The sequence below is a fragment of the Tinamus guttatus genome, unplaced genomic scaffold, assembly GCF_059628265.1.
Source record: "Tinamus guttatus ecotype Peru unplaced genomic scaffold, ASM5962826v1 Tinamus_guttatus_pri_ptg000213l, whole genome shotgun sequence".
NCBI classification, from domain to species: domain Eukaryota; kingdom Metazoa; phylum Chordata; class Aves; order Tinamiformes; family Tinamidae; genus Tinamus; species Tinamus guttatus.
In genome coordinates, this window is record NW_028288747.1 from 3,733,266 (window position 1) to 3,755,713 (window position 22,448).

General features: G+C 45.9%; 2 protein-coding genes and 1 non-coding gene across 3 annotated transcripts; all 3 read left to right on the forward strand.

The window, feature by feature from the left end:
• Window positions 1-5,672: 5,672 nt before the first annotated feature.
• Window positions 5,673-9,638, forward strand: CDKN2AIP (CDKN2A interacting protein). Its single transcript, XM_088524629.1, has 4 exons — window positions 5,673-5,908; window positions 6,014-6,144; window positions 6,905-7,336; window positions 7,709-9,638. Exons 1-4 carry the CDS (start codon window positions 5,673-5,675, stop codon window positions 8,926-8,928), a joined length of 2,019 nt encoding a protein of 672 aa, XP_088380755.1. The 3' UTR covers window positions 8,929-9,638.
• Window positions 9,639-12,348: 2,710 nt separating this feature from the next.
• On the forward strand, window positions 12,349-12,616 carry LOC148594695 (RNase MRP). Its single transcript, XR_015913378.1, has one exon.
• A 6,160-nt stretch (window positions 12,617-18,776) lies between these two features.
• Window positions 18,777-22,209, forward strand: ING2 (inhibitor of growth family member 2). The gene is made up of 2 exons (XM_088524630.1): window positions 18,777-18,939; window positions 21,397-22,209. The coding sequence occupies exons 1-2, from the start codon at window positions 18,780-18,782 to the stop codon at window positions 22,062-22,064; spliced, it is 828 nt and encodes a 275-aa protein (XP_088380756.1). The 5' UTR covers window positions 18,777-18,779; the 3' UTR covers window positions 22,065-22,209.
• The last annotated feature ends 239 nt before the right edge of the window (window positions 22,210-22,448 follow it).

Consider the following 22,448-nt stretch of genomic DNA (forward strand, 5'->3'; position numbering starts at 1 on the left):
CAGATAAGTACAACAATAGTGTTTCAAGAGACCTTTTTGACAGGTCATTTCAGGCATTGGAGAAAAAAAAGAAAAAGAAAAAAAAATCATCATAAGCATGATGACAGATAACAAAAGCCTAGAAAAGGATTTCTATGATATAGACAGAGTTAAGAAGAGATTTTGGGAAAAAAAAATCATATAGATCAAGATATACAGGTTGAGAAAGACAGCAAAGATGACTCCCAGGTTCTACATCTGTGTGACAGAGAGTACTGTGTGCCTTGCAGGCAGGATCACACAGTCCCTGCCCAGGAAAAAAACAGGGGTCCTTGTGTAGGAACTGCAGATGGAGTTTCCAGTCAGGAGATTCTCTGAAACACTACCCTCTATTTCCTCAACAGGTGGAAGCTTTAATTCTCAGTGAATGCCTAGGATTTTTTTTTATGAGCTTAAAAGCTAACTAAAAAATGTGTTTGCTCATGATGATAGAAGTGACCATATTCACAGAAGACTTAAACTTGTTCAGGCAATGTTTAACAAACCTTTACACAAGAACCCAGAATGGGCCAAAGCTGCACTCCTTAATTTTCACCTTTCTCGGGGAAAAGGTTCATTAGATTGAGAAGACTTAACTGCCTCCACTGTAATTTTGCTACTGTTGAAATCCAGAATTAAAACTAAGGATATTTAAGAGCTGGTTTTGATGACAAATTATTATATCGTAATCAAAAATGAGTCTGCATTTGTCTATTTCAGTAATGGAATGAAAAAGTAAGACACTCACTTTTTGGAGTTATACTGAACTTGTGGAAATGCTTTCATGCAATCTTGTCTCCTTCAGTGCCATCCAGTGGAATTAAGGCAAAATACCACTCCTCGACAGAAGGAGGATATACAAAAATAGAGCATATAAGGCAGTTCTATAGCTTCAGGAGGTGCTCTTCACACCACCTAAATCGCAGGTTGTCAAGGTTATTGGTATAACAATAATGTAAAACAGAACAGAAATTGATTTTTAACAGCAATAATTCAAATTAGATCTGACGTTGCCTGGAGTCTCAGAAAATCTCCTTTTATCATTTCGAAAATAGTTATTTGTGTCTGCAAAATATGTGGCACATACAAAATTCATCCTAGTACAGCACAGTATAAAGATTTAATAGCATCCATTTGAGTAATGCAGCTACCCCAACCCAAGTCAATAAAATATTAGCTAGAAATTTTCTTTTCGTAGGCATGACTAGTTTGAAGGATCAGGGTTATCTCCATTTACAGGTTCTTACAATCCCAATAATATACATATGTGTAAAACATATTTTCAAACTTATCTATATCATATTAGGTATGTATGTATCTGAACATGCATATGTGTATGCATGCTTATGCTCAAGTAGAAGTTCAGTTTTATGCCTTCCTTACATTTTTTTTTCAGAGAAGACCTTCTTGCCCTCTTCACACTTTGCTGATTCTTCCTGATTTACAATGATCTCATGCCAATATTTGCATTAAGAGTCTTAAAGTCACATTCTTGCTTTCTCCAGCTCTAGGACAGAGTAGTTTGCCAAAAGCCAGCAATCTAAAAACTCTTTAAAGGTGGCTTGCAGGATAGATTTTTGCAAACAAATAGATTCCTACTTCTTTTGCTCCTTTATAGTACATAGAAAAGCCAAGAAAACATAAAATTGGAGAGGATGGAATATTTTCTTGGTCTTACTTACACTAGCACATGCAAAAACTATTGAAATGATAATATCTCTGTGCTTGTGGAGTTTTAACCTTCCTCTCTCAACATCTCTGTTCAAATCCCAGTGGTTCTTCTGTCAACGCTCCTCTTACCATCACAGCTTGTCACTTTTTTCAAAGTCAAGACTTGCTTCTGTTTAATTTTTCTTCTGTATCAATGTGCTCTCATTCTTCAGTTCCTTGCCCAGGCTCTCAGCTCTATTCTCCCTTATTTCTCCCAGTGCTGGTCTTCTGGCACAGCCTCCCCCTCCATTCTCCTTCCTCAACTAATATGTATTTGTCCCGTTGCCTTACGAGTCTGAACCCATCCTCTTTCAGCTTTCCCAAGAAGTAATTTCCTTGCTCACTTAATTCCAACATCCTACCCCTATTCTTTCAGGCTATGCTTATTCCCTGCCTAGATATTCAATACTTTCCTCCCCTCAGTCAGATCCTTGTCCCTCTACCATTCCTATCACACACACTTGCACACCAGAAAAGAGCAAGGAAAGCAGGTCTTTGCGATCACAGGGCACGGTGCCTACAGCCTCAGGGACACCCGAGTCCAGGGCAGCAGAGGAGTGACTCCTGTGCCCTGCAGCCCCCAGTGTTCAACTGCAACAGTAGCAAGGATGGTGGGGGGACACACTAGTCACAAATGTGTAAAATGCATTTTTTTTTCAAAGGTTTGCAACTTTTCTGCAACACAAATTGCAGGAAAAAAAAAGTTACTTGAGATCATGAAGGCACTTCAGCACTTAAAAGACAATGATCTCCACAACATGTTATTCTAAACACCAGGGGTTTTCCTGACTTTTTTCTTAGGTCATGGTTGCTAGCATGACAGTTACCCTAAACTTCAACCCTTAGAAAATTTCAAGCCAAGCAATGGAAGTTTAGCAAAGTTGTAAGTAAGCTTTAGCTTTACAAATTTGTATACTGAGAAGTAACAGAAAACCCTATTGTAAGCACTGATATATGTTTCAACTATAACTCATTATTAAATGCAAAATAGTATCTAAGCTAGTATTAAGAGCACATGTATGTAAAAGAGGGGGAAAAAAAAAGTGAAGATCTTCATTTCTACCTTTAGCAGTGTCCTCTGCAATTAGGCGGTACATTTTCCTCTGTTGCAAAGTCAGAGTGTGTGATTTATGCTTCAGAGATGGATTACCTCAAACAGTGGTACCCAATATACTTCCACAGTCTCAGTTAACTAAATCAGAGGGCAAATGAGCATCTCCAAACACCCAGCTTACTTAACACTAGCAACCAACCACCCTGGCACCTGAGGACCCGGCTCCTGGAAACGCTGCCCCTTGCTGGTTAGGAGACCTTGGATGACCTGCTCTAGTGGTACATGGAAAATATGTTTCCATGTTTTCCAGGAAATAGCAAAATATATTTTCCTCTCTCTGTTTTAATCTGAATTCCTAATGAACATAGGCCAGGGCTCTCAAGTGTTTGCATGTTACTTATTGTAAGGACCAACCTACGGACGATGCTCAGAGGATTTACTGTGCCAACAGAGCAAGATCCCAGTTATTACCCTTCTATGGCAATAACTCTGAGCTTTATCTTTGCATGCTGGGATGTTAAGGCCATACTTTTTATATTAAGCTGAATAAAGAGTGTTACTACATATTAACCTTAGCTGCACCAAACCTAATTGAACTCAATGGGGCTGCTGCCCTCTGTGTTTCAGTGAGACTTGACTTTGAAGACATAACAATTCGGTGGTTTACAAAGGCAGAAATAAACTTTCTTTATTATACAGCAAGTGCAGGTGCATTGCTATGATTGTAGACACTGGTATGATTCACCTTGAGATTTTAGTTATATCTTGCCAAGAGAAGCTATTATCAAGCCCCAAATGATCTACCAGCACTGCTATCAATACGGTATTTAGAAGTTCCTTCCCTAGTGGGAACAAAAACATCGCTTTTCTTCCAATCTTGAAAATTAAATGCACAGTATTAGCGCCATCAATGAGGTGTTTAACTTCAAAATTGCCTTTCCTGGTGAGAATGAAAACACTACTTGCTCCCTTTTTAAAATTAACAGCAGTGTTTTTCTCTCTTCTCTACAAAATACACTTCTTTAATCAACCCAAGACACAGTATGTCTCTAGTGCACAAAGAGCATTGCAGGTATAAATCTGCTTGTGTCTAGGTGTGCACATGAATGACACTCAGCGCTCCAGGGCTGGCATCTAACCTGTTTCCAATATGATTCAGGCACACAATAATAAAGCAGGAAGAGTATGTTTGGAACAAACAGGTAGTGGAGAGAAAAGGGTTCAGTTTTTGTTTAAGTCATATTTATACCAAGAAAAAGGTTATGTTGATGCAGAAGAAGCATTACGTTCTTTTTGCCAAAAATTAACAGCATAAGGCACCACTACCTCAGACAACAGGGTATGACTGGTTATGGCCAAAAATTGCTGTGCTGTGGGGCATGTCAGAAGTGTGAAGGAAACTTAACAGTTTGATTGTAAACTTTCTGCCTTTTTCTTTCTTACTCTACATACTAATGCAAAATGATAGCGAGTTTACCCATTCTCATCCCTTTCACAACCACTCACTATCACCAAACTATTCTTACTATTGCAAGATTCCACATTGCATAGGTTGAGCAGAAAAGTGAAGGCAAAGCACTTCTAGCACTACAGGGGAAAAAATGCATTGGACAATGTTTCCCAGCTTAGTTTCCTAATAAACACAGAGATACTGCAAGTTATACCACCCGTACCATTGCTACATGGCATTTTCTAAGGAATAAGATACATAAGTCACATGAGAAAAAATACCTCTTCCTTAAATGCAATCTAACATGCAGTTTCCTTCATGATGACATGTAGACACTAAAAAATGGAAACTCAAGCGAAAACAAACTTTAAAAACAAACAAGCAAACAAATCAAAACTCACCACGGCTTTCTTGGGACAGCCCCTCAAGAATTCAGAACTCCCTCCTCTGAGGCACTGACTCTACAAGCACCATCTTGGCAGACAGAAGCACTGGATGATTTTTCCAGTCCGTTCGTTACTTTTTGTAAGAGAATTCTCCACTTGTTTTTGCATGAAACTCAAAGGCAAACTCATCCAAGGCAAAGACGGCCCAAGGGGTGAACAAGCAGCTCTGAACAGTTACTCGAGCCCTTCATAGCCAGAACCCCTCAGGTATTGATGCTGCCTCCAAAACGCAGCATCATGAGGATGGGAACCTATTTCCCCATTTTCCTATCGTGTGCCAGGAAGGTACAAATACGAATCTACCCCATCATATTTGGCCTCTGCAAGACTGGAGCAAATCTGTGTGTGCTACTATGAAACAGCAAAATAAACATTTTTGTTAATTATTTTTTTTTAACTGAACAGACTAAAAATTGGATAAACGAGGTGTTGCTATGATTTTTTTCCCCTCGTGCCTCCAAAGTTAAAAGTGGCATCAGAAGGAAGGAGGAATGGGTGGTTTTGCCACAGACTGAAGGGTGTGGGGAGTCAGGCAAACAGCTCCCTGAACGGGCTCCTGAGGGCGCGAGGCTGCCTGAGCGAGTGCGGCAGTTTGTGTGCTGCCTCCACGTGCGCACAGCGAAAAACGCCAGGCGTAAGCTACGGAATCAGTAACAACAGCCGTAACACGGGTATGATGGTGCGTCTGTACGCAGCGCACAGGGCGCGGGGACGCGGCGCAAGGCTACCCCCGCCACCAACCGCTACCAACGGCTCCCGAGTGACCGTTACGGCGGGGCGGGGCCGTTACGGCGGGGCGGGGCCGTTAGGCGGGGCGGGGCCGTTAGGCGGGGCGGGGCCGTTACGGCGGGGCGGGGCGCGCGCTCCGGCTCCTCCCCGCGCCGGCGCCTCACGCCGGCTGTGAGGTCATCGCGCGCGGCCGGAAGGGCGGCGCGGGGCGGTTGTTTCCGTTGCTGGCGGAGGAACCGGGCCGCGCGCCGGGCGGGCCGCGGCCATGGCGGGCAAAGCGGCGGCGGCCTTGGCCGAGGAGCCCGAGGGGCGCACGGCGGAGGAGGTGGCGTGGGCCGAGGCGCTGCGCGGCACCTGCGAGCCCGAGCACCACTGGCGGCACCGGCGCGAGTTCCTGCTGCGCAACGTGGCGGCGCCGCTGCCGGCGCCGGGCAGCGCGAAGCTGCAGCGGCTCGTGTCGCTCTCCATGGTGTGGGCCAACCACGTCTTCCTGGGCTGCCGGTGAGTGCGGTCGGGCCCGGGCCCGCGGCCGCGGCGGGGCAGCGGCGCGGCCTGACGGCGCCTCCACCCTCGCCGCCTTCCCCTGTGCCCTTCTCGCCCCTGCAGGTACCCGCCGCAGGTCATGGGCAAAGCGCTGGACATGGCAGAAGGCATCCGGGTGAGCGGCGCGCCCGTGCACACCACGAGAGACGAACTGGTTGCCAAGGTGAAGAAAAGACGCGTATCAAGTAGCAATGGTTAGCAGATCATAGCTGTGACAATACATAGGAGTCTAGAAAATGCTTGTTTCTGAATGTGTCCCCTCATATCTCAAAGAGTAATCACGATAATTTGCTTTTAAATTCAGTTTGCCTTTTTTTATTATTTGCTTCCTCTCTCTATGCTATTTTCCACTTATTGATGCCTATACAAATAGATGCAATGTGTACTTGCTGTATTGGTAACTTAGAGCTACTGTTCCCATAAGTCAAATGTTTTTGAATATCTACAGTTGCCGTGTTTTAAAATGAATTCCTAATGCCATGTAGACTTTTGTACTTCTGCTTAAATATATTCTTGCTATTTTATTCTTTACCACTAGTCAGACAATGTGTCTTTGTAAGGAAATTGAGTCTTTTGTTTCATAAAGAGATCCCTACCATGGTATTTTAAAGAGGTTTTTATATCAGATATAGTTCACTTGATGTGCCTTGGTCCTTTCTGCACTGAACTTTAAGAAAACAAATCCATACTTGCAAGCAAGTCTCAGGTCAAACCTGGAGTCTTGCACCCGAGCACTTTTCGTTCTTTATTTAAAAATGCCAAAGTGCTTGAAAACAGTGGGTTAATATTCCCAAGCAGAATTGGAGATGTGTTCACTGAGGACTGAATTTATAGTTTCTAATTTCAGGGGGCTTACTCCTTATCTAAATTCTGAAACTTTCAATAAACTATCTCTAGATGGATACTTCATAGTGGAGGAGCTAAAGAGGATAACATACTTGCTTTCTTTTGCAGAAGGGATAGAGGAGCCCTCCAAGAAACGTGCTGTAGAGAAGAGCAAAGAATCTAAGGATACTGAAAAGGATGTGAAGACAACCAAGCCAGAAGCACCTAAGGCAACTGACACCACATTGCCAAAAAAGCAGGAAAAAGAAAACAGCAAGGATTCAGAAAGCTCCGACTCACTTTGCAGTTCAAACCAGGAAGCAGGCACAGCATCAGGCACCGATACAGAAGGAAAACCTGCTAATGCTGAAAACACCACTGAGCAAAATCCAACTCCATCTCCATCTGAAACGGAGCCAGCAGAGAAGCCTTGCTTAAATCCCTCTACGGAAAGCAAGTGTGAAAACATGCCGTCACCTGAAAAGAAAGCTGTGTCAGGTGCTGTGCCGGCGGCTGTTGTGGGTGCCCCGCAGCCCAGCGTGATGCCATTGGCTGCCAAGGGTGCCCCGCAGCCCAGCACAGCGCTATCAGCTGCCAAGGGTGCCCCGCAGCCCAGCACAGCACCGTCGGCTGTCAAGGGTGCCCCGCAGCCCGCAGTGGTGCTATCGGCTGCCAAGGCTGCCCCGCAGCCCAGCACAGCGCCGTCGGCTGCCAAGGCTGCCCCGCAGCCCAGCACAGCGCCGTCGGCTGCCAAGGGTGCCCCGCAGCCTGCGACGGTGCCATCGGCTGCCAAGGGTGACCCACAGCCCGCAGCGGTGCCGTCGGCTGCCAAGGGTGACCCACAGCCCGCAGTGGTGCCGTCGGCTGCCAAGGGTGCCCCGCAGCCCGCGACGGTGCCGTCGGCTGCCAAGGCTGCCTCACAGCCCAGCACAGTGCCGTCAGCTGCCAAGGCTGCCCCGCAGCCCGCGACGGTGCTGTCGGCTGCCAAGGCTGCCCCGCAGCCCAGCACAGTGCTGTCGGCTGCCAAGGCTGCCCCGCAGCCCAGCACAGTGCTGTCGGCTGCCAAGGCTGCCCCGCAGCCCAGCACAGTGCTGTCGGCTGCCAAGGCTGCCCCACAGCCCAGCACAGTGCTGTCAGCTGCCAAGGGTGCCTCGCAGCCCGCGGCGGTGCCGTCAGCTGCCAAGGCCGCCCCACAGGTAAGTGCTGTATCTCTGTCTTCCAAAACCCAAGCGAACATCCCATCGGGAGCCCCCAAGAGCAGCGCCCAGGCGGGCACCTCGCTGCTTCTGGCCCCCAAGGGTGGCACCCAGGCGGGCGCCTCGCTGTTGTTGGCTGCCAAGGGTGGCACCCAGGCGGGCTCCTCACTGCTGCTGGCGCCCAAGAGCGGCACCAAGGCGGCCTCCTCGCTGCTGGCCTCCAAGAGCAGCGCCGAGGTGGCTGCGTCGCTGCTGGCCGCCCGCAGCGGCGCCCAGCAGGGCTCCTCGCTGCTGGCCTCCAAGAGCAGCGCTCAGGTGGCCGCGTCGCTGCTGGCCGCCCGCAGCGGCGCGCAGCAAGGAGCCTCACGGGGCGGCGCGCAGGCGGGTTCCTCGCCGCTCGGCGCCAAGGGCGGCGCGCAGGCAGCTTCCGCGCAGCTCGGCGCCAAGAGCAGCACGCCGGCGAGCACCGGGCCTGCCAGGGCGCTGTGCAAACCCCTCACCAGCGAGGATGCGAAGGAAAGGCAGCCGTTCTTCAACAGACTCTACAAAGCTGTAGCCTGGAAGCTGGTCGCTGTTGGGGGCTTCAGTCCTAACGTGAATCACGCAGAACTGCTAAACTCGTCTATTCAGTCTGTGAAAGCTACTTTAGATGTTGCTTTTGTTCCACTGAAGGAACTTGCTGACTTACCTCAGAATAAGAGCTCTCTGGAAAATATAGTTTGTGAACTGAGGTGCAAGTCTGTCTATTTGGGTACTGGCTGTGGTAAAAGTATGGAAAATGCCAAAGCAGTTGCTTCGAGGGAAGCTTTGAAATTATTCCTCAAGAAGAAAGTTATTGTGAAGATATGTAAAAGAAAATACAAAGGAAGTGAAATTGAAGATTTGGTACTTCTGGATGAAGAATCAAAACCCTCAAATTTACCTCCAGCTCTAAGAAATCCTCGTGAGATCATATAGGCAAGAGTTGCTGTTTATACTGTGTATAGTATTTCAACACGAACTGAAGGTTAATTTTGTACTTTTAAAATGTAGGCTTCCAGATATTTTGTATTTCTTTCTCAGTTTTGCAAGACAATTATATTCCTTTCACTTGGTAGCAATTGTATAAAACTTGTTAGAGATGACAAGTGCGCATGTAAAGGTATGCCTTAATATATAGCACACTAGTGTGCTGTTTTATTTGCGGAATAGCCTACCTAATTCTTCTATTTTTAATTAAACGATTAAGGTACAATTTGCTGTTTAAAATCCCACGATTTTGTAATTCTTACAATTTGATGGCAGTGTGCTCAATTGTCTACCGTATCTTTTTTTTAGCTGCATAGAAGTATGTATATAGGGACCATAATACTTGAATGATTGAAAAGTGTTTGAAAATTTCAATCAAAAAGTTGAATCATCCATTTCAGACGTGTTGCTCATAATGTTTGCTGTTTCTCTTAATAGGAGAGAAAATAGTTGGTTGATTATTTCTATGAGGAGTTGTAACAGATAAAGGAAAAATGACCCTCAGATCCCATCTAACCTTATAGGAGCAAGTTAGAGTCCATAAACATTACACTAGCAAGTTGTCAATTAGCAGTCAAGTCACAGTGACTTTGGTCACCAAAATTCTGTCAGCAGATTTAACTTATTTTGTGAAATACTATTTACAGTTTGATTTTTTCTTTTTCAAATAAACATTAAATTCTATTTTAAGCATATTTTGACTGCTACTACAACTGAAAACTCTGGGATATGCTTTTATAGTACTACTTTCAGCTGTTTAAATAATCTATCCATTTCAGTAAGTTTTTTGAACACCTTCAGAAAAGCTTTACTTTGAGTGGTTTCAAGGTGTCATCTCTCAAGGATATGTTGATTCTTATTTGGATTTATAGTTGAATAGTGTAAAACTGATGAGTGGACATATTAAATAACGATTTCTACTTTTGTAACTCTTACTGAGAAGTAGATGAGCGAAATCAAGATGCTGCTGTCTTCTAGAGCCAGCAAGTATATTGTAAGGACGTCACACTAATTGAGCCCTTCCTTTGCTCCATTTTCTCATGATGTTCACAATGGTTTTAAGCAAAGAAAGTAGGAGATTACCTTTTATTTACAATGTGCTTGAAATAACTGCACAAATTGCATGTTTAATATATTGCATAATGACATGTGCTGGTAGAAATCATAGCGTCTTCGGTGCTATTTTGCAACTATCTTGTCTAATTGCAGTAGTTAGTATCATTTAGTGGAGACCTTGCACTTGGTTGACAGATTCGTTGTTGAAGTGCTACAGGAGTGAGTAGGAATTCCTGGGATCTCAATAGTATCAATGTCCACTTTGTTCTAGTTCTGTTGTGATTTAGGGACTAAAACACAGCAGCCTCGTTACGTTGCACCTTTCGTGGCTTGGGGCACTAGCGGCTACGCTGCCCGTAGCACGTGGAGCGCGCAAGGTGCTTGGGTTGCACTTCTGGTCAGAGAGCTGCTGCTGCTCTCCACTGATGGCTGTGCTTCCGTGCCCTAAGCCATCCCAACTCCAGGGGTTTCTCGGGCCTTCCCTGTCTATTGCTGGAGAATGACCCACACTTGGAATGCAACTTGTGAAATTCCTTCAAACACAAGTCTGATGCTTGCTTCTAGCTCAGAGTGGGTTCCATGCTGTGTGTAGGAGCTGTGGTATTCACACCAGGAAAGGTGAGACTGTTCTCAAATCCTCACCCTACTGAGATGGACACAAAGAATAACTGTTTTTGAAGGGCAGGAATTGTTTTCTCTGCCCCCTTCAGTTTGGCTTTTCTAATGGTTATTTGGGGCATCTCCTAATTTCTGGTTGAAAATTGCAGCATGTCTTGCAATGTGAAAAATCCCAATTTCCCATCTGTAAAGTGGAGCTAATAGTATTTACTAACCCAAAAGAGATGTTAAGAAAACTGTATTAAAAGGCGGAGGTGCTAGAAAGTCTTTTTTTTAAAGTCCTGACAAACTTTTTTTTTTTTTTTAATGTTATTTCTCTTAGCTGTTTGGTTGTGATTCATTAAAGGATGAGTGTAGCTGCTCTTACTATGAGTTCTGAAATCAGTGTGTCATTTTTATTTCACATTCTGCATCGGAAGTAGCTAAACAAGTAGAATCCAACGTAGGAGTAAATAAGCATCGAGTGTTTGAATGACTGAGAGTTGGTTAACGTTTCATTAACACTAAAGGAAGAAAAAGTCCTACAGACTGGCAGTGAAAATAAATGTACCTTTAGTTCAGTTAGCCGCAAAATTTCTGGTTTCACTTGCACATGGAGTTTTAGAAATTGGGATGCTGATATTCTCAGGCTGTGTTGGCTAGAACAAATCCTCTAAAACTGCAGGTGTGCAGAGTTAGCTGAGAGTGGCAAACAAAACCAACTGAAAGAAGATCCCTATGACCTTGAATTTTGTGCAGGATTACAGGAAATAGAGGTTTAAAATTAAATACGAATGTTGTTTCCTCTGAGGCTTTGTAAAACACCTGCAGTAAGTATTGCTGGCTCATTACAGATGCCTGTCAAAATTCCTGCTGATGGTCATGTACCAATTTAGGTAGCTACCAGTAACCGGAGGCTTAGTCTGTAGCTAAATATGATGATTGTTTCTGTGGCAGCGCTTGGTCTGAATCCCACGTTTCTTTTCTCTGTCTCAAAGAAGGGAGCAGGAAATGAAACATTGATGTAAATCACTGCTAATATATTTTAAATATTTTGCAGTTGCCAGAGATGCAGGTGTCTCTGTTTACTATGATTGAGTAATCACAGGGTGATTTTTAGTGCTCTGGAAATGAATTATTCCTCTCAACTGGGAAAAGGAAAAAAAAATTAGAGCCACTGATGAGCGCACTAAACCGCCTGGCCCCTCTTCTTCACTCTTGAGATGGGAACTGCTCCCGTATGTTTGTGGCCGTGTTTAAAAGGACGTTTCCCAAGCAAAAGTATTTTTGCTGTAACTGCTATGATTAAAAAAAAAAAAAAAAAAAAAAAAAAAAAAGGAAAGGAATTGGCGTTTTTAGGTGCGGAGGGGCACGGTGGAGGGCGGCAGCCCCTGCCGCGGAGCTGAGCGCGCTCGCACGCACCGTTGCCGCGGGGCCGGGAGCCGCCGCCGCCTCGCGCAGGCGCCCGCTCCCACCGCCCCACGGGGCGGGGCCAGGGCGGTCATTTGCATAGCGCCCGGCGAGGCGGCGCCGCCGCCGTTCGCCCGTGGCGGGGCAGCTCCCGCCGTCCCCGCAGCGCGGCCGGCGCCGGCGGGGGCTGCTCCGCCGCGGGGCACCCCGAGCGGACTCGGCCGCGGCGGCGCGCGCTCTCGCCATAACCGGCGTGTGGCGGCGGCGGCGGCGCTTTATAAGGCGCGCGGGCGCCACCGGGCGGCGGGCTGCGCTGAAGACCTGCTCTCTAGGCTACGCACGGAGGACGCCTGTTCCTCGCGGGCCCCGCGCCCGCCTAGGGGAAAGTCCCCGGACGCGCGGGCAGAGAGTGCCGCGCGCCGCCGGCGCCGCCCGCCCGCCCCGCAGCCTCACGCAGCGCCGCCGAGACGCCCCCGGGCCGAGCGGGTGAGCGGGGGCGGGCCCGCGTCACGGCCACAGGCACGCAGGTAGTGCGCGTGCGCACCAACACAACGGGGCTCACTCTCAGCGCCGCCCATTTTGCCCGGGCCCCCCCGCTCAGCCCAACTACATGTAACGGCGAAAACGTATCTAAAGAGCAGCTCGCCCCTAGGGGCAGGTCTCTGGGACACGGGGAGCTCAGGAGAAGTTTCCACTGCTAGAGAGGAGGTACCGGAGGCGTTTCAAGAGCTGTCATCCCCCTGGAGTAGATGGAGCACCCGAAGTACAGTCTGAAACTAAATGGCTTGTGTGTAACTGGTTTTATTTTTTGCACCCTTGCACTCAAATGGCTTGTGTGTGACTGGTTTTATTTTTTGCACCCTTGCACTCTTGCATCTGGACAATTCATGCTGCTTTTCTCTTTATGCAAACCAAAATCTTTCGCCTGTAATTACGATTAAATGCTGGTCTTTAGATTTGTTAGTAGGAAAAGTTATGTCTGAAACCAAACTCGCCTTGACTTCAGATGACAGAGAGAGACAGTCTTATGGTCCAGGGACCAAGGAAAAAATGTACACATCTAAAAAGTTCTGGTAACAAAATTGATATGCTTTCTTTCTTTCCCTTGGGTAATCACTGGAAAGCTCTATTCCTTGTTTGCTTGTTCCAGTTGCAAACTGCAGAGAAAATAACGGCTTTGTAGAATATATTTTTGAGCGTCTGATTGCTGAAATGTGTATTTTTACATAGCCATGTTTTGCATATTTTACAATATACTACACTCTTTATCCAATTAATAACGATTAACTTGTATCTGCCCCCTCTCTAAATGTTTTGTTACTTGGCACAACCACAACCAATGTGTTTCTATTGGCCAGGGTTTGTGTTTTTAAGAAAAAATCTAGCCATTTCTGTTTGTTACCCCTTCATGCACCCTCAACAACCTAAGTCTGCTGTCAGAAAGATCACTTTGTTTATGCTAAGATTTATTTCACTTTCTTTGCTTGCATGAATTTAAAACCATGTGATTTCGAGGAAGGCTTGCGAGGGTTTTAATGAACACCTAGGTGTGACTGCCAGGAGTGACCTAGGAGAACTGCTAATAAAAGAACTGCCTGGACGGAGCATTCACATGGATGTGACCAGTCACTCCAAGGCTGCCCTTTAATAAATGAACACAGGAGTTTCCACTTGCATTTAGGGCACACCAATATAATCATTTAGAAGCTCAGGTTTTATATTGACAGTTGGCAATATTTTCAAATACGCTGAAGGGTAATTTGAATATAACATGGGATAATTTGCAGCACAGCTGTCTATTGCTAAGGCAATGCAAGGCTGACTTTTGGTGTTTCCAATTAGGTATTTTTTTCTTCTAGTAATATTCTTGCAACTGAAAATGAACTGTTCAACCCTGACATGTGAATCTACAACCTTTTAAAGAACTGTCATTCAGAGTCAAGTAACATTAATAGTAAGGCTCAAGTGAACTGCAAAACAACTACTTCCAAAAGGCTTCTGTCAGAGATGAATTCATATTGGGGAAAATTCTTTGTTACTTGCAAGAAAAACAGATTTAACCAATGCTTGGCAGTTCTTCCAAATCGTTGGTGTTTTATATTTTCACTGCAGTTTAAGAGACAGACTAAATTCAGTTAAACGCTGCCAATATTTTGACAACAGCCTTCCAACAAAAAATCTTTCCTTAGTTTGTAACAAATGTCATGTGTTATTTTATTATTTTTGGAAAGGGGAGGGATGAGAAGCTGGGAAGGTATGTTGATTAAACAATACTTCTCCTGTAAAGCAAATATAGACTTTGTCAGTTCTTGAAAGAAATGTGTATATCAGTTATATGTTAGTATAGAATAATACTCAGCTTTGGTAATTTGAAGTTGTGTCACTGAAGAATTTGCATAGGAGCAACATCCCTAAGAAACACTGTCTTCAAATTGGTGCTACAGAAATATTTTGAAGATAAGAAATTCTTAAGTATTGTTTGCAGTGACTTTTCAGTTGCACTAAAGATAAATCATTTGTGCTAGGTTTGGATAAGCAGTTTGCGAAGACAGGAAATAAAATCTCAATAACAAGGAAATTAAATGAGGCTTGTGTTTGGTATAGAGTTTTAACAAAGTACACTTAGAGCTGCCAAAACCTCTCTACAGCTTTTCTGGAGGATCTCTGTAACATATGAAATTCATAAATGCTAACTATGGGATTGTAATTACCACATTTCAGAATAGAGAGGAGAATTAATTTCACTGCCATCTCAGATAACAAACCTAGACTCCCTCTTCGGTCAACACAGACATTTTCAGGGCAAGGCATATTTCTGCTAAGGTTCTCTCAGCCTTAACTGTAGATATCCATGTTTGGTCTGATGAATCCATCTCTTATGCCCTCTGTTTAGGGCTTGGTCCTTTTCTATTAGAGTCACCTGGATTCTTCTGTTGGCTTGAGAAAAGAAAAAGCCTCAGGTTAGACAACAGGACGATTATCACATGTTTGCACAAGATTAACTCACCTGCCTTCCCTAAACATCATCTACGCAAGTCATTTGGCATGGTGCTGCCTCTGGGGTCTAAAAGTGAATCCAACAAGTGACTATGCTTTAAAGCAGCAGGTCGAGGAGTCCCTAGCTGAAAGATATTTCCTGAGAGTTCTTGAAATAGCATGGAAAGAGGGACACGTTGCTCCAGGCCCCAAGTGGATACATCTCTATGGTGAATGAGGGGTGAGTGCTCCTCTTGCAGCAGCAGGGGCCCCCGTTCCATACGGATTTGGGTGCCAGCCACAAAGCTCAGGCAGAGCTCGGGATGGTTTCCTGGACGCTGAGCTCAGAGGTGCCACCTTGCAGGCTGAGGCAAGTGTCCCTGACTCGCACCCTTCCCAAGCTCCGTGTTGCTCCGTGTCAGCAGGGTCAATCCAGGAGGTCCTGCCCCACAGCTGGCAGGCAGTCCTCCCTCCTGCAGCTCCTAGGTCAGCCTGCTCCACAACATCTGTGAGAAACTGTTAGTCCAGCCCCACAGGTCCCTCCAAGGGCAGTCTGAACAAAACTATGCTCTCACAAAGCAGCAGTGTGGTTCTGCTCAAAACAAAGTGTCAGTGTCAGTGTGTCCTAAATGAAGCCATGATGGAATATTGAACTGAATTCCTTAGCATCCCTCCTCTTAGGCCTATCAACATCTCCAAACACTTGTGCACAAAGGTGTGGATTTAGAGTTTCGTAAAAATAAGTACTGTAAAAATAAATGAATACTCATCATGAAGCGAAGCATAATATATGCTTGGTTTACACACGTACTCACAGTTACTCTGCTAACAGTGAGGTAAATAGAACCAGTTTGGAGAAAAAGATAAGCTATGCGTTACTCCTGGCTTCTTCCTCCTGTTAATATAACTTGAAATATCATTAATTCAGACTCAGGAAGAAAATTTCTCTTTGAGCATAAAAGCAGAAAGCTTGGAAATTCTCCAGAGAATTAAGCAGACACTTGCATTCAGATGAGGAAGAACATACATCTCGTGATGAGGCAGATGTTTGTCACTTGGTGTTATAGAGCTCTTTGGTACGAATTCTGTTTGCTCTAAGTGTGAGGCTGGCTGGGAAGAGATATGCCAGTGTTTTCAGGAAACGCACTGATTCAGTTTGTGTCCTTATTAAGAGGATCGGATGGTATCCCAATCTAATTTTTAACTGCTCAGCATTTGCACAAATGAAAGAGGAAAAGTAATAATGGTTGCTTCAATTACCCCACCAAGTAATCAAGCTTACTTTTTAAGGAAAGTCCAGAGGGGTATTTACATCTGACACTACAGCAAAGCACACTTCTCAGACAATCCAATCTTATAGTTGTTCGAAACCAGCTTTCCTGGACAAATGTACTCTCTTTGTAGCACTGGCAAGGATAGCCTTTTTGTGGAATTTCACCCACTCTAAGATCAGCTGTGGCCTTTCTATACGACCTTTCTATGGCCTACAGCTTTCTGCAGCTGACTGTCTAAAAAGCCCCTTTGGCTTGCACATAGTCTTTCTCTTCTTTATTTTTTTCAGTAACCCAGAAAATTTTTCCTCCCATGGAAAGCAAAGGTGCAGAGCTGCCAAAGAATATATGCAGTCAAAAATAATTGTGTTCATTTGCTGAAAACAAGTCCACTGTCATTATCCTTTCAGTATTGTCACTAAATACTAAGTAAGTTTTACATAATTATGACCCCTTGTGGATTTGTCTTCAATCAATAATGCTCCATTTCATTATTTTTTTCTACAGACTGTAACTCAGTCACAATGGAAAGCTGGGAGAAAAAAAAAGAAAAAAAAAACCCAGCTTTCGCACTATTGCATGAAACAGGGCAGGAATCACCTAAGATCTGAGATTGTAAAATCAGAATGACTAAAAGGGAAATAGGGGCAAAACTACTAATTGATTTTTAGAGTTTGGCAAGCTACCTCAGCATCAGCAAGGCCTCTGATTTAACTTATGAGCTGTCTGCCTGTGTCTACAAATAATAACTATCTACAAAAAATATTTTTGCTCTACCATACCTCTCATCACCAGATTATTCTCCTTGCTCGCCAGAAGAAATCTGTGAGGTTCAACTTTGTCATACGATTAGCTGTGGAGCCATCTGGAACAGATCATATATTCACAGGGTCAACTTCACTGTCAGGCCAAGTCGTACAGTATTTGTCCAGCCCAGCTCTGAAAATCTCTGAGCATGGAGACTATATAACCTGTTGTGAAACCTGTGATGGTTTCCCAACCTACTATCTGGATCAATTCCATTTTGAAATCTTATCTGTAGGATTAATATGGGTATTCTTTCAGTACTGTCCACTGACCTATTTGTAGAAATGTAAGAACGTAAAACAGCTATTTTTCTTCTTAAATTCAGTCATCTCTGCTGTTTTGCAAAGCTTGCAAGATCTCATTTTTTTTTCCACAGTTGTTTTTTTTTTTTTTTTTTTTTTTCCCTCAGGTGCCTGAAATATAAATGCAACATACTGCTAAGCATAAAGGTCTCCTGGCCTAGGTCCAAGAGCCAACAATTTATCTTTATTTTTTTCTGATGCTCACCAATTATTATTCATGTTGTAAAACCAGCATTAAGACATCTGAAGGAGTAGAAAGGAAAAAAATCTCAGTCTTGTGGTAATTAAAACTACTTGATGCCATATTTTCCCAATTGTACTACAGCTAAAAAGTACATATATTTCCACTTGTCTTTCCAACCACATTTATTGTGGCCATCACTTGATAACAAATTCAGCACCAGCCCTCGGGGAAACGGGATACTCTGTCAAAACTGGAGGCTTGTTGGCAGGCAGGTGGGTTTTAAAAGAGTAAACTTCTTTGATGTCTTACTTAAAATTGCTCAGGATAAAATGCCACTGTGCCTCCGTAAGCAATAGTTTGCCATGAATCATTATTTTGCTCTTCCTGAAAGCTAAAAAAGGTAGCTCCTAGTGTTGGCAAGAGCAGTCTAAGCTTCTTACGGGTCAAAGATATGGGTTAGGTGGATGCCTCACCGTATCAACGGCTTCTAGGGGGGAAAAAAATCTTGTCTTTGGGGCACGCTCCGGTATGAGGGAATCGGCGCAGCCTCCTTCCCCGCGGGGCCGCCCGGGTTTCGATCGCCGCTGAGGACGCGGGGCGGACAAGGCCGCGCGGCGGCCGTTGGGAGGCCCCGCCCCGCGCCCCGCCCCCCGCAACGGCCGCCCAACTGTCCCCGCCCACACGCGGCCGCCGCCGGGACACCTGGCGCGGGGGAAGGCGGGCGGGAGGGCCCCTCCGCTGCGCGCCGCGGGCAGCCCCGGCAGCAGCAGCCGCGGGCAGCAGCCCTGGAGCCGCCGCTCGGCCGCGCGGCGCCCGGCAGGGACGGCAGGAGGGACGGCGGCACGCGCGGCGCGACGCCTTTAAGAGCGGCCCCGCCCCCTGCGCGGGCACCGCCCCCGCCCCGCGCCCGGGCCACTGGGAGCGAGCGAGGGCGGAAGGCGGGAGAATGCGAACGCCTCGCGGCGCCGCCAGCCGCGCCTTATAAGGGCAGGGCGTCGCGCATGCGCGTAGCCTAGCGGCCAGGGGCGGGGGCTCCAAGTGGGTTTCGCGGCGGCGGCGGCGGCAGCAGCAGCGGCGCCGGAGCGGGAAGGGGGCGCGGGGCCCGGCGGCAGCGGGGAGCGGGGCCGGGCCGCGGCGCTCGCTGCCCCGGCGCGCGGAGGGGCCGTGCCAGGCGGCGCATGCGGCAGGCGCGGGGGGATGATGCTGGCGGGGCCGCAGCTGGTGGCGGCGCCGGGCGGCGAGCGGGCCCGGCTGCTCTCGCTCTACGTGCAGGACTACCTGGAGTGCGTGGAGTCGCTGCCGCTCGACATCCAGCGCAACGTGTCGCTGCTGCGCGAGGTGGACACGCAGTGCCAAGGTGGGCGCCGCGCCGCGGGGGGGGTCCGGCCCGCACATGCGCCGCGGCCGCGGGCGGCTGTTGGCGCCGGGCGCGGGGGCGGGGCCGCGGCGGGGGGGGCGCTTGCGGCGGCCACCAGGTAAACCCCGCTCCGCGGCCGCCCCAGCGAGCGTCCCGGAAGAGGGCTCAAACCCGCGCTCCGCGGCGCTGCCGGGGGTGTTTTTACATCGGGGGATGTTTCCGGTCGCCGCCGGTGCCCCGCGGTCGGTTACCTGAGCTGAGAGCGGCGGGGAGCGCCGCATGAGCGGCCGGGGATGCGTCCCCGTGGTGTAAGGGCCGGGCGTCACGACACGCAGCGTGTTACCTCCCCTCTATAAGTTCTTGGAGCCGTGAAACTGGGCCAAAGCAGAGGCTTGTAGAGTTTTACCTACAAACCCAGTTTAGTTTCACCTAACTCTGTCTAAAAAGAAAAAAAAAAAAAAAAAAGGCCTAAGAATGTGACAAAAATACTTTAGGCTTAGTGTGAATATCTTCCAGAGATGCTGCTAACATAATTTTGCCTCATTTACAAAGTAGTGCTAGTTCATGTGGGAGGGCCAAACTCATTCCTGGACTTGGCAAAATGAAATCCTTTTAGCCTTTGAAAGCTTCACCACAACTTACCGAGATTACCTGTAGTAAACACTGGGGCCGTGCTTCCCTCTTAAGAGGGGTCTCAGAGCTACTCAGTTGGGTGTGTGGATGTTCTCCCTCATCCTAGGGACTATCAAGGAGTTACTTTGGCAAGTCTGCATTTCTGTCCATCCAAAAGTTCTGCCTTTTCTGCGCTCAGGAGAAATTCAGCTACCATTTGGAGAATGGGAAGGGAGGTTTTCTCGGCTGTGAACCATTTAAAACGTTTGGCATGTCGCCTGGTAAATATCAAGGGATACATGCAGGGAATAATGAATTTAAAAAAAAAAAAAGAGGAGGGGGAAAAAAGCACCTCGGTAGCATAAGGTCAGTTTTGTTCTCCATAATAGCAGTTTGGGGTGCTTTGTGGCAGGACTTTCCTTGTGTAGGAAACCTGTGTAACTGCACCTACACTTGTGGATGAAGCCTGGGTGGGAGCTAACGTGGCTGCAGCAGTTTGTACTCTGGTTATGCCTTTCTAGTTCAGCAGCCTACAAAATACCTTACTCAGCACCTCTCCGGAGGACTAGAGCAAGATTTCCTGCCCTGCCGGGGCAACAGGCAGGAGGCGCCGCTGAAGGCACAGGGAAGCGGCGCTCGTCGTCCTAGTGACGCCTGCAGTGCCACCGTGGAGAAGAAATAGGCTGAGTTACTGGACGGTCACAGTGGGATTTTTATCATACCCGCCTGCAAGAGAACAAAATGCCGTTGGCTGCTTTTGCTGTACAGGTTTCAGAACTTACAGTAAAAAGTGGCTGTTCAGACTTAATGCTATTGTTTTAAGATGTCAGCAGGAAAAAAAGAGAGGAAAAAAAGGCAGCGTTGAGATAATACCTATGGTTTCCACTTAGTGCAAGTTTCAGTCATTTCACAATTGTACAAAGCAGACAGTATCCTTTAAAAATAGAAGTTATTTTGTAAAAAGGTGCGCTGTAGGAAGAGGAAGATTTTATAGCTTATCTTCTGGCTTCAGAAGCAAATATATTAGTTTGGTATTGTTCATAAATTTCCACATATGTTCAAATAAAATCCTTAAATTGTTGGTGAAGAAAGAAATACCGCATCTACCAAAGTACATTAGACTTCACTGTTGGCACTTAGGTAATTTAGCTCTTTTCACGTTAGGAATTTTATGTATAGCTCTAATGTAACTTCTGGGAAATATAGTTTTTAAATCCAGCAAAACATAAATGTTAGGGTACAAAATGAGACTGGTTTATGACTTTAATGTCATATTTGGGTTCATAAGCATGCTTCTAAGAATTTATTAAAGATGCACTGCACTTAACTAGTTATCTTGCATGATTTGCAAGGAGGGGGAAAAAAAATAAGTCAAATGGAGCCACTCATTACCAGTTGCTTAAAAAGGAGTTGGGGAGGGAGGAAGGAGAGGTCCTGTGGTGTGCTATCTGTAAGATGACCTATTCTCAAAAGCTCTACCTCAGTAGAGAGGTAAAGAATCTGACCTAAATTCCTACTTTGTCAAATGGAGGCAGGGTGTGGAATACCCCCACTCTGGTATTTCAACAATTATGATCCCCATTTCGGCGTTATCCTTTTCCTGGGTCTCACAGACTCATTGGAAATGTCTCTCAGAGCTTCAGAGAATTTTCTTGCAACAGATTGTGAACTTAATATATTGATTTGATGATAATATGCAACTTGCATTAAATATCAGATCTAGCCCACTAGGGTATACTAAAGAAAAAATTGGTACTGTTTCTTGTGAGTTAGAAATCCATTACTGTATTTTCTTGAGCATGTTCTGTCTTGTGTAATTATTCCTATTATCTTCCTTTTTTGTAGAAGCGCTAAAAGAAATAGATGATGTCTATGAAAAATACAAGTCAGAAAATGATCCTGTCCAGAAGAAGCGCTTGCAGCAGCATCTTCAGCGTGCATTAATCAACAGCCAAGAACTCGGAGACGAAAAAATTCAAATAGTTACTCAGATGCTAGAACTAGTAGAGAATAGAGCACGGCAAATGGAAACACACTCGCAGTGTTTTCAAGATGTGTCCGAGAACGAAAAGCCCCTAGAAAAGGCAAAGATGGATTCCTGCCAACCGGAGCGATCCTCGCGTCGGCCCCGTCGGCAGCGCACCAGTGAGAGCCGCGATCTGTGCCATATAGCAAATGGCATCGATGACTGCGACGAGCCACCCAAGGAAAAAAGATCCAAATCTTCCAAGAAGAAAAAACGCTCCAAAGCCAAGCAAGAGAGGGAAATGTCACCCGTAGAATTTGCAATTGATCCAAATGAACCAACTTACTGCTTATGTAACCAAGTGTCTTATGGCGAAATGATAGGATGTGATAATGAACAGTGTCCTATTGAGTGGTTTCACTTCTCGTGTGTTGGACTCACCTACAAACCAAAGGGGAAATGGTACTGCCCCAAGTGCAGAGGAGATAATGAGAAAACTATGGACAAATGTACTGACAAATCAAAAAAAGATAGAAGATCGAGGTAGTGAATGCAATTCATGTTTTAAAGAGTTGCTCCTTTTATATTGAAATGTTTAATTTCCAGAGAACGCTGTTTTAGGAAATGCATAAGACTATGCAATAATTTTTAATCTATAATATTAATGGAGTATTAAAAGCTGTCATACCTTCTGTGATCTTTAAGTTTCTGCACTGAATAACCAAATAGTTGAGACAGGGTGGCTTCAGACCTTCACAGAAGACATTACAAGCATATGGCTCTTGGTTTCATTTTAACCCGTTAGTATTTTAAAAAGCCTTGTGAATGTTGAAATAACGGTGATGGGAAAGATGCTGAAGAACTTTTCATGTTGTGGGAAATGTATTGAGTTCCTCTGAGGCGCCTCATGTAACTATTAGAATCTCAACAA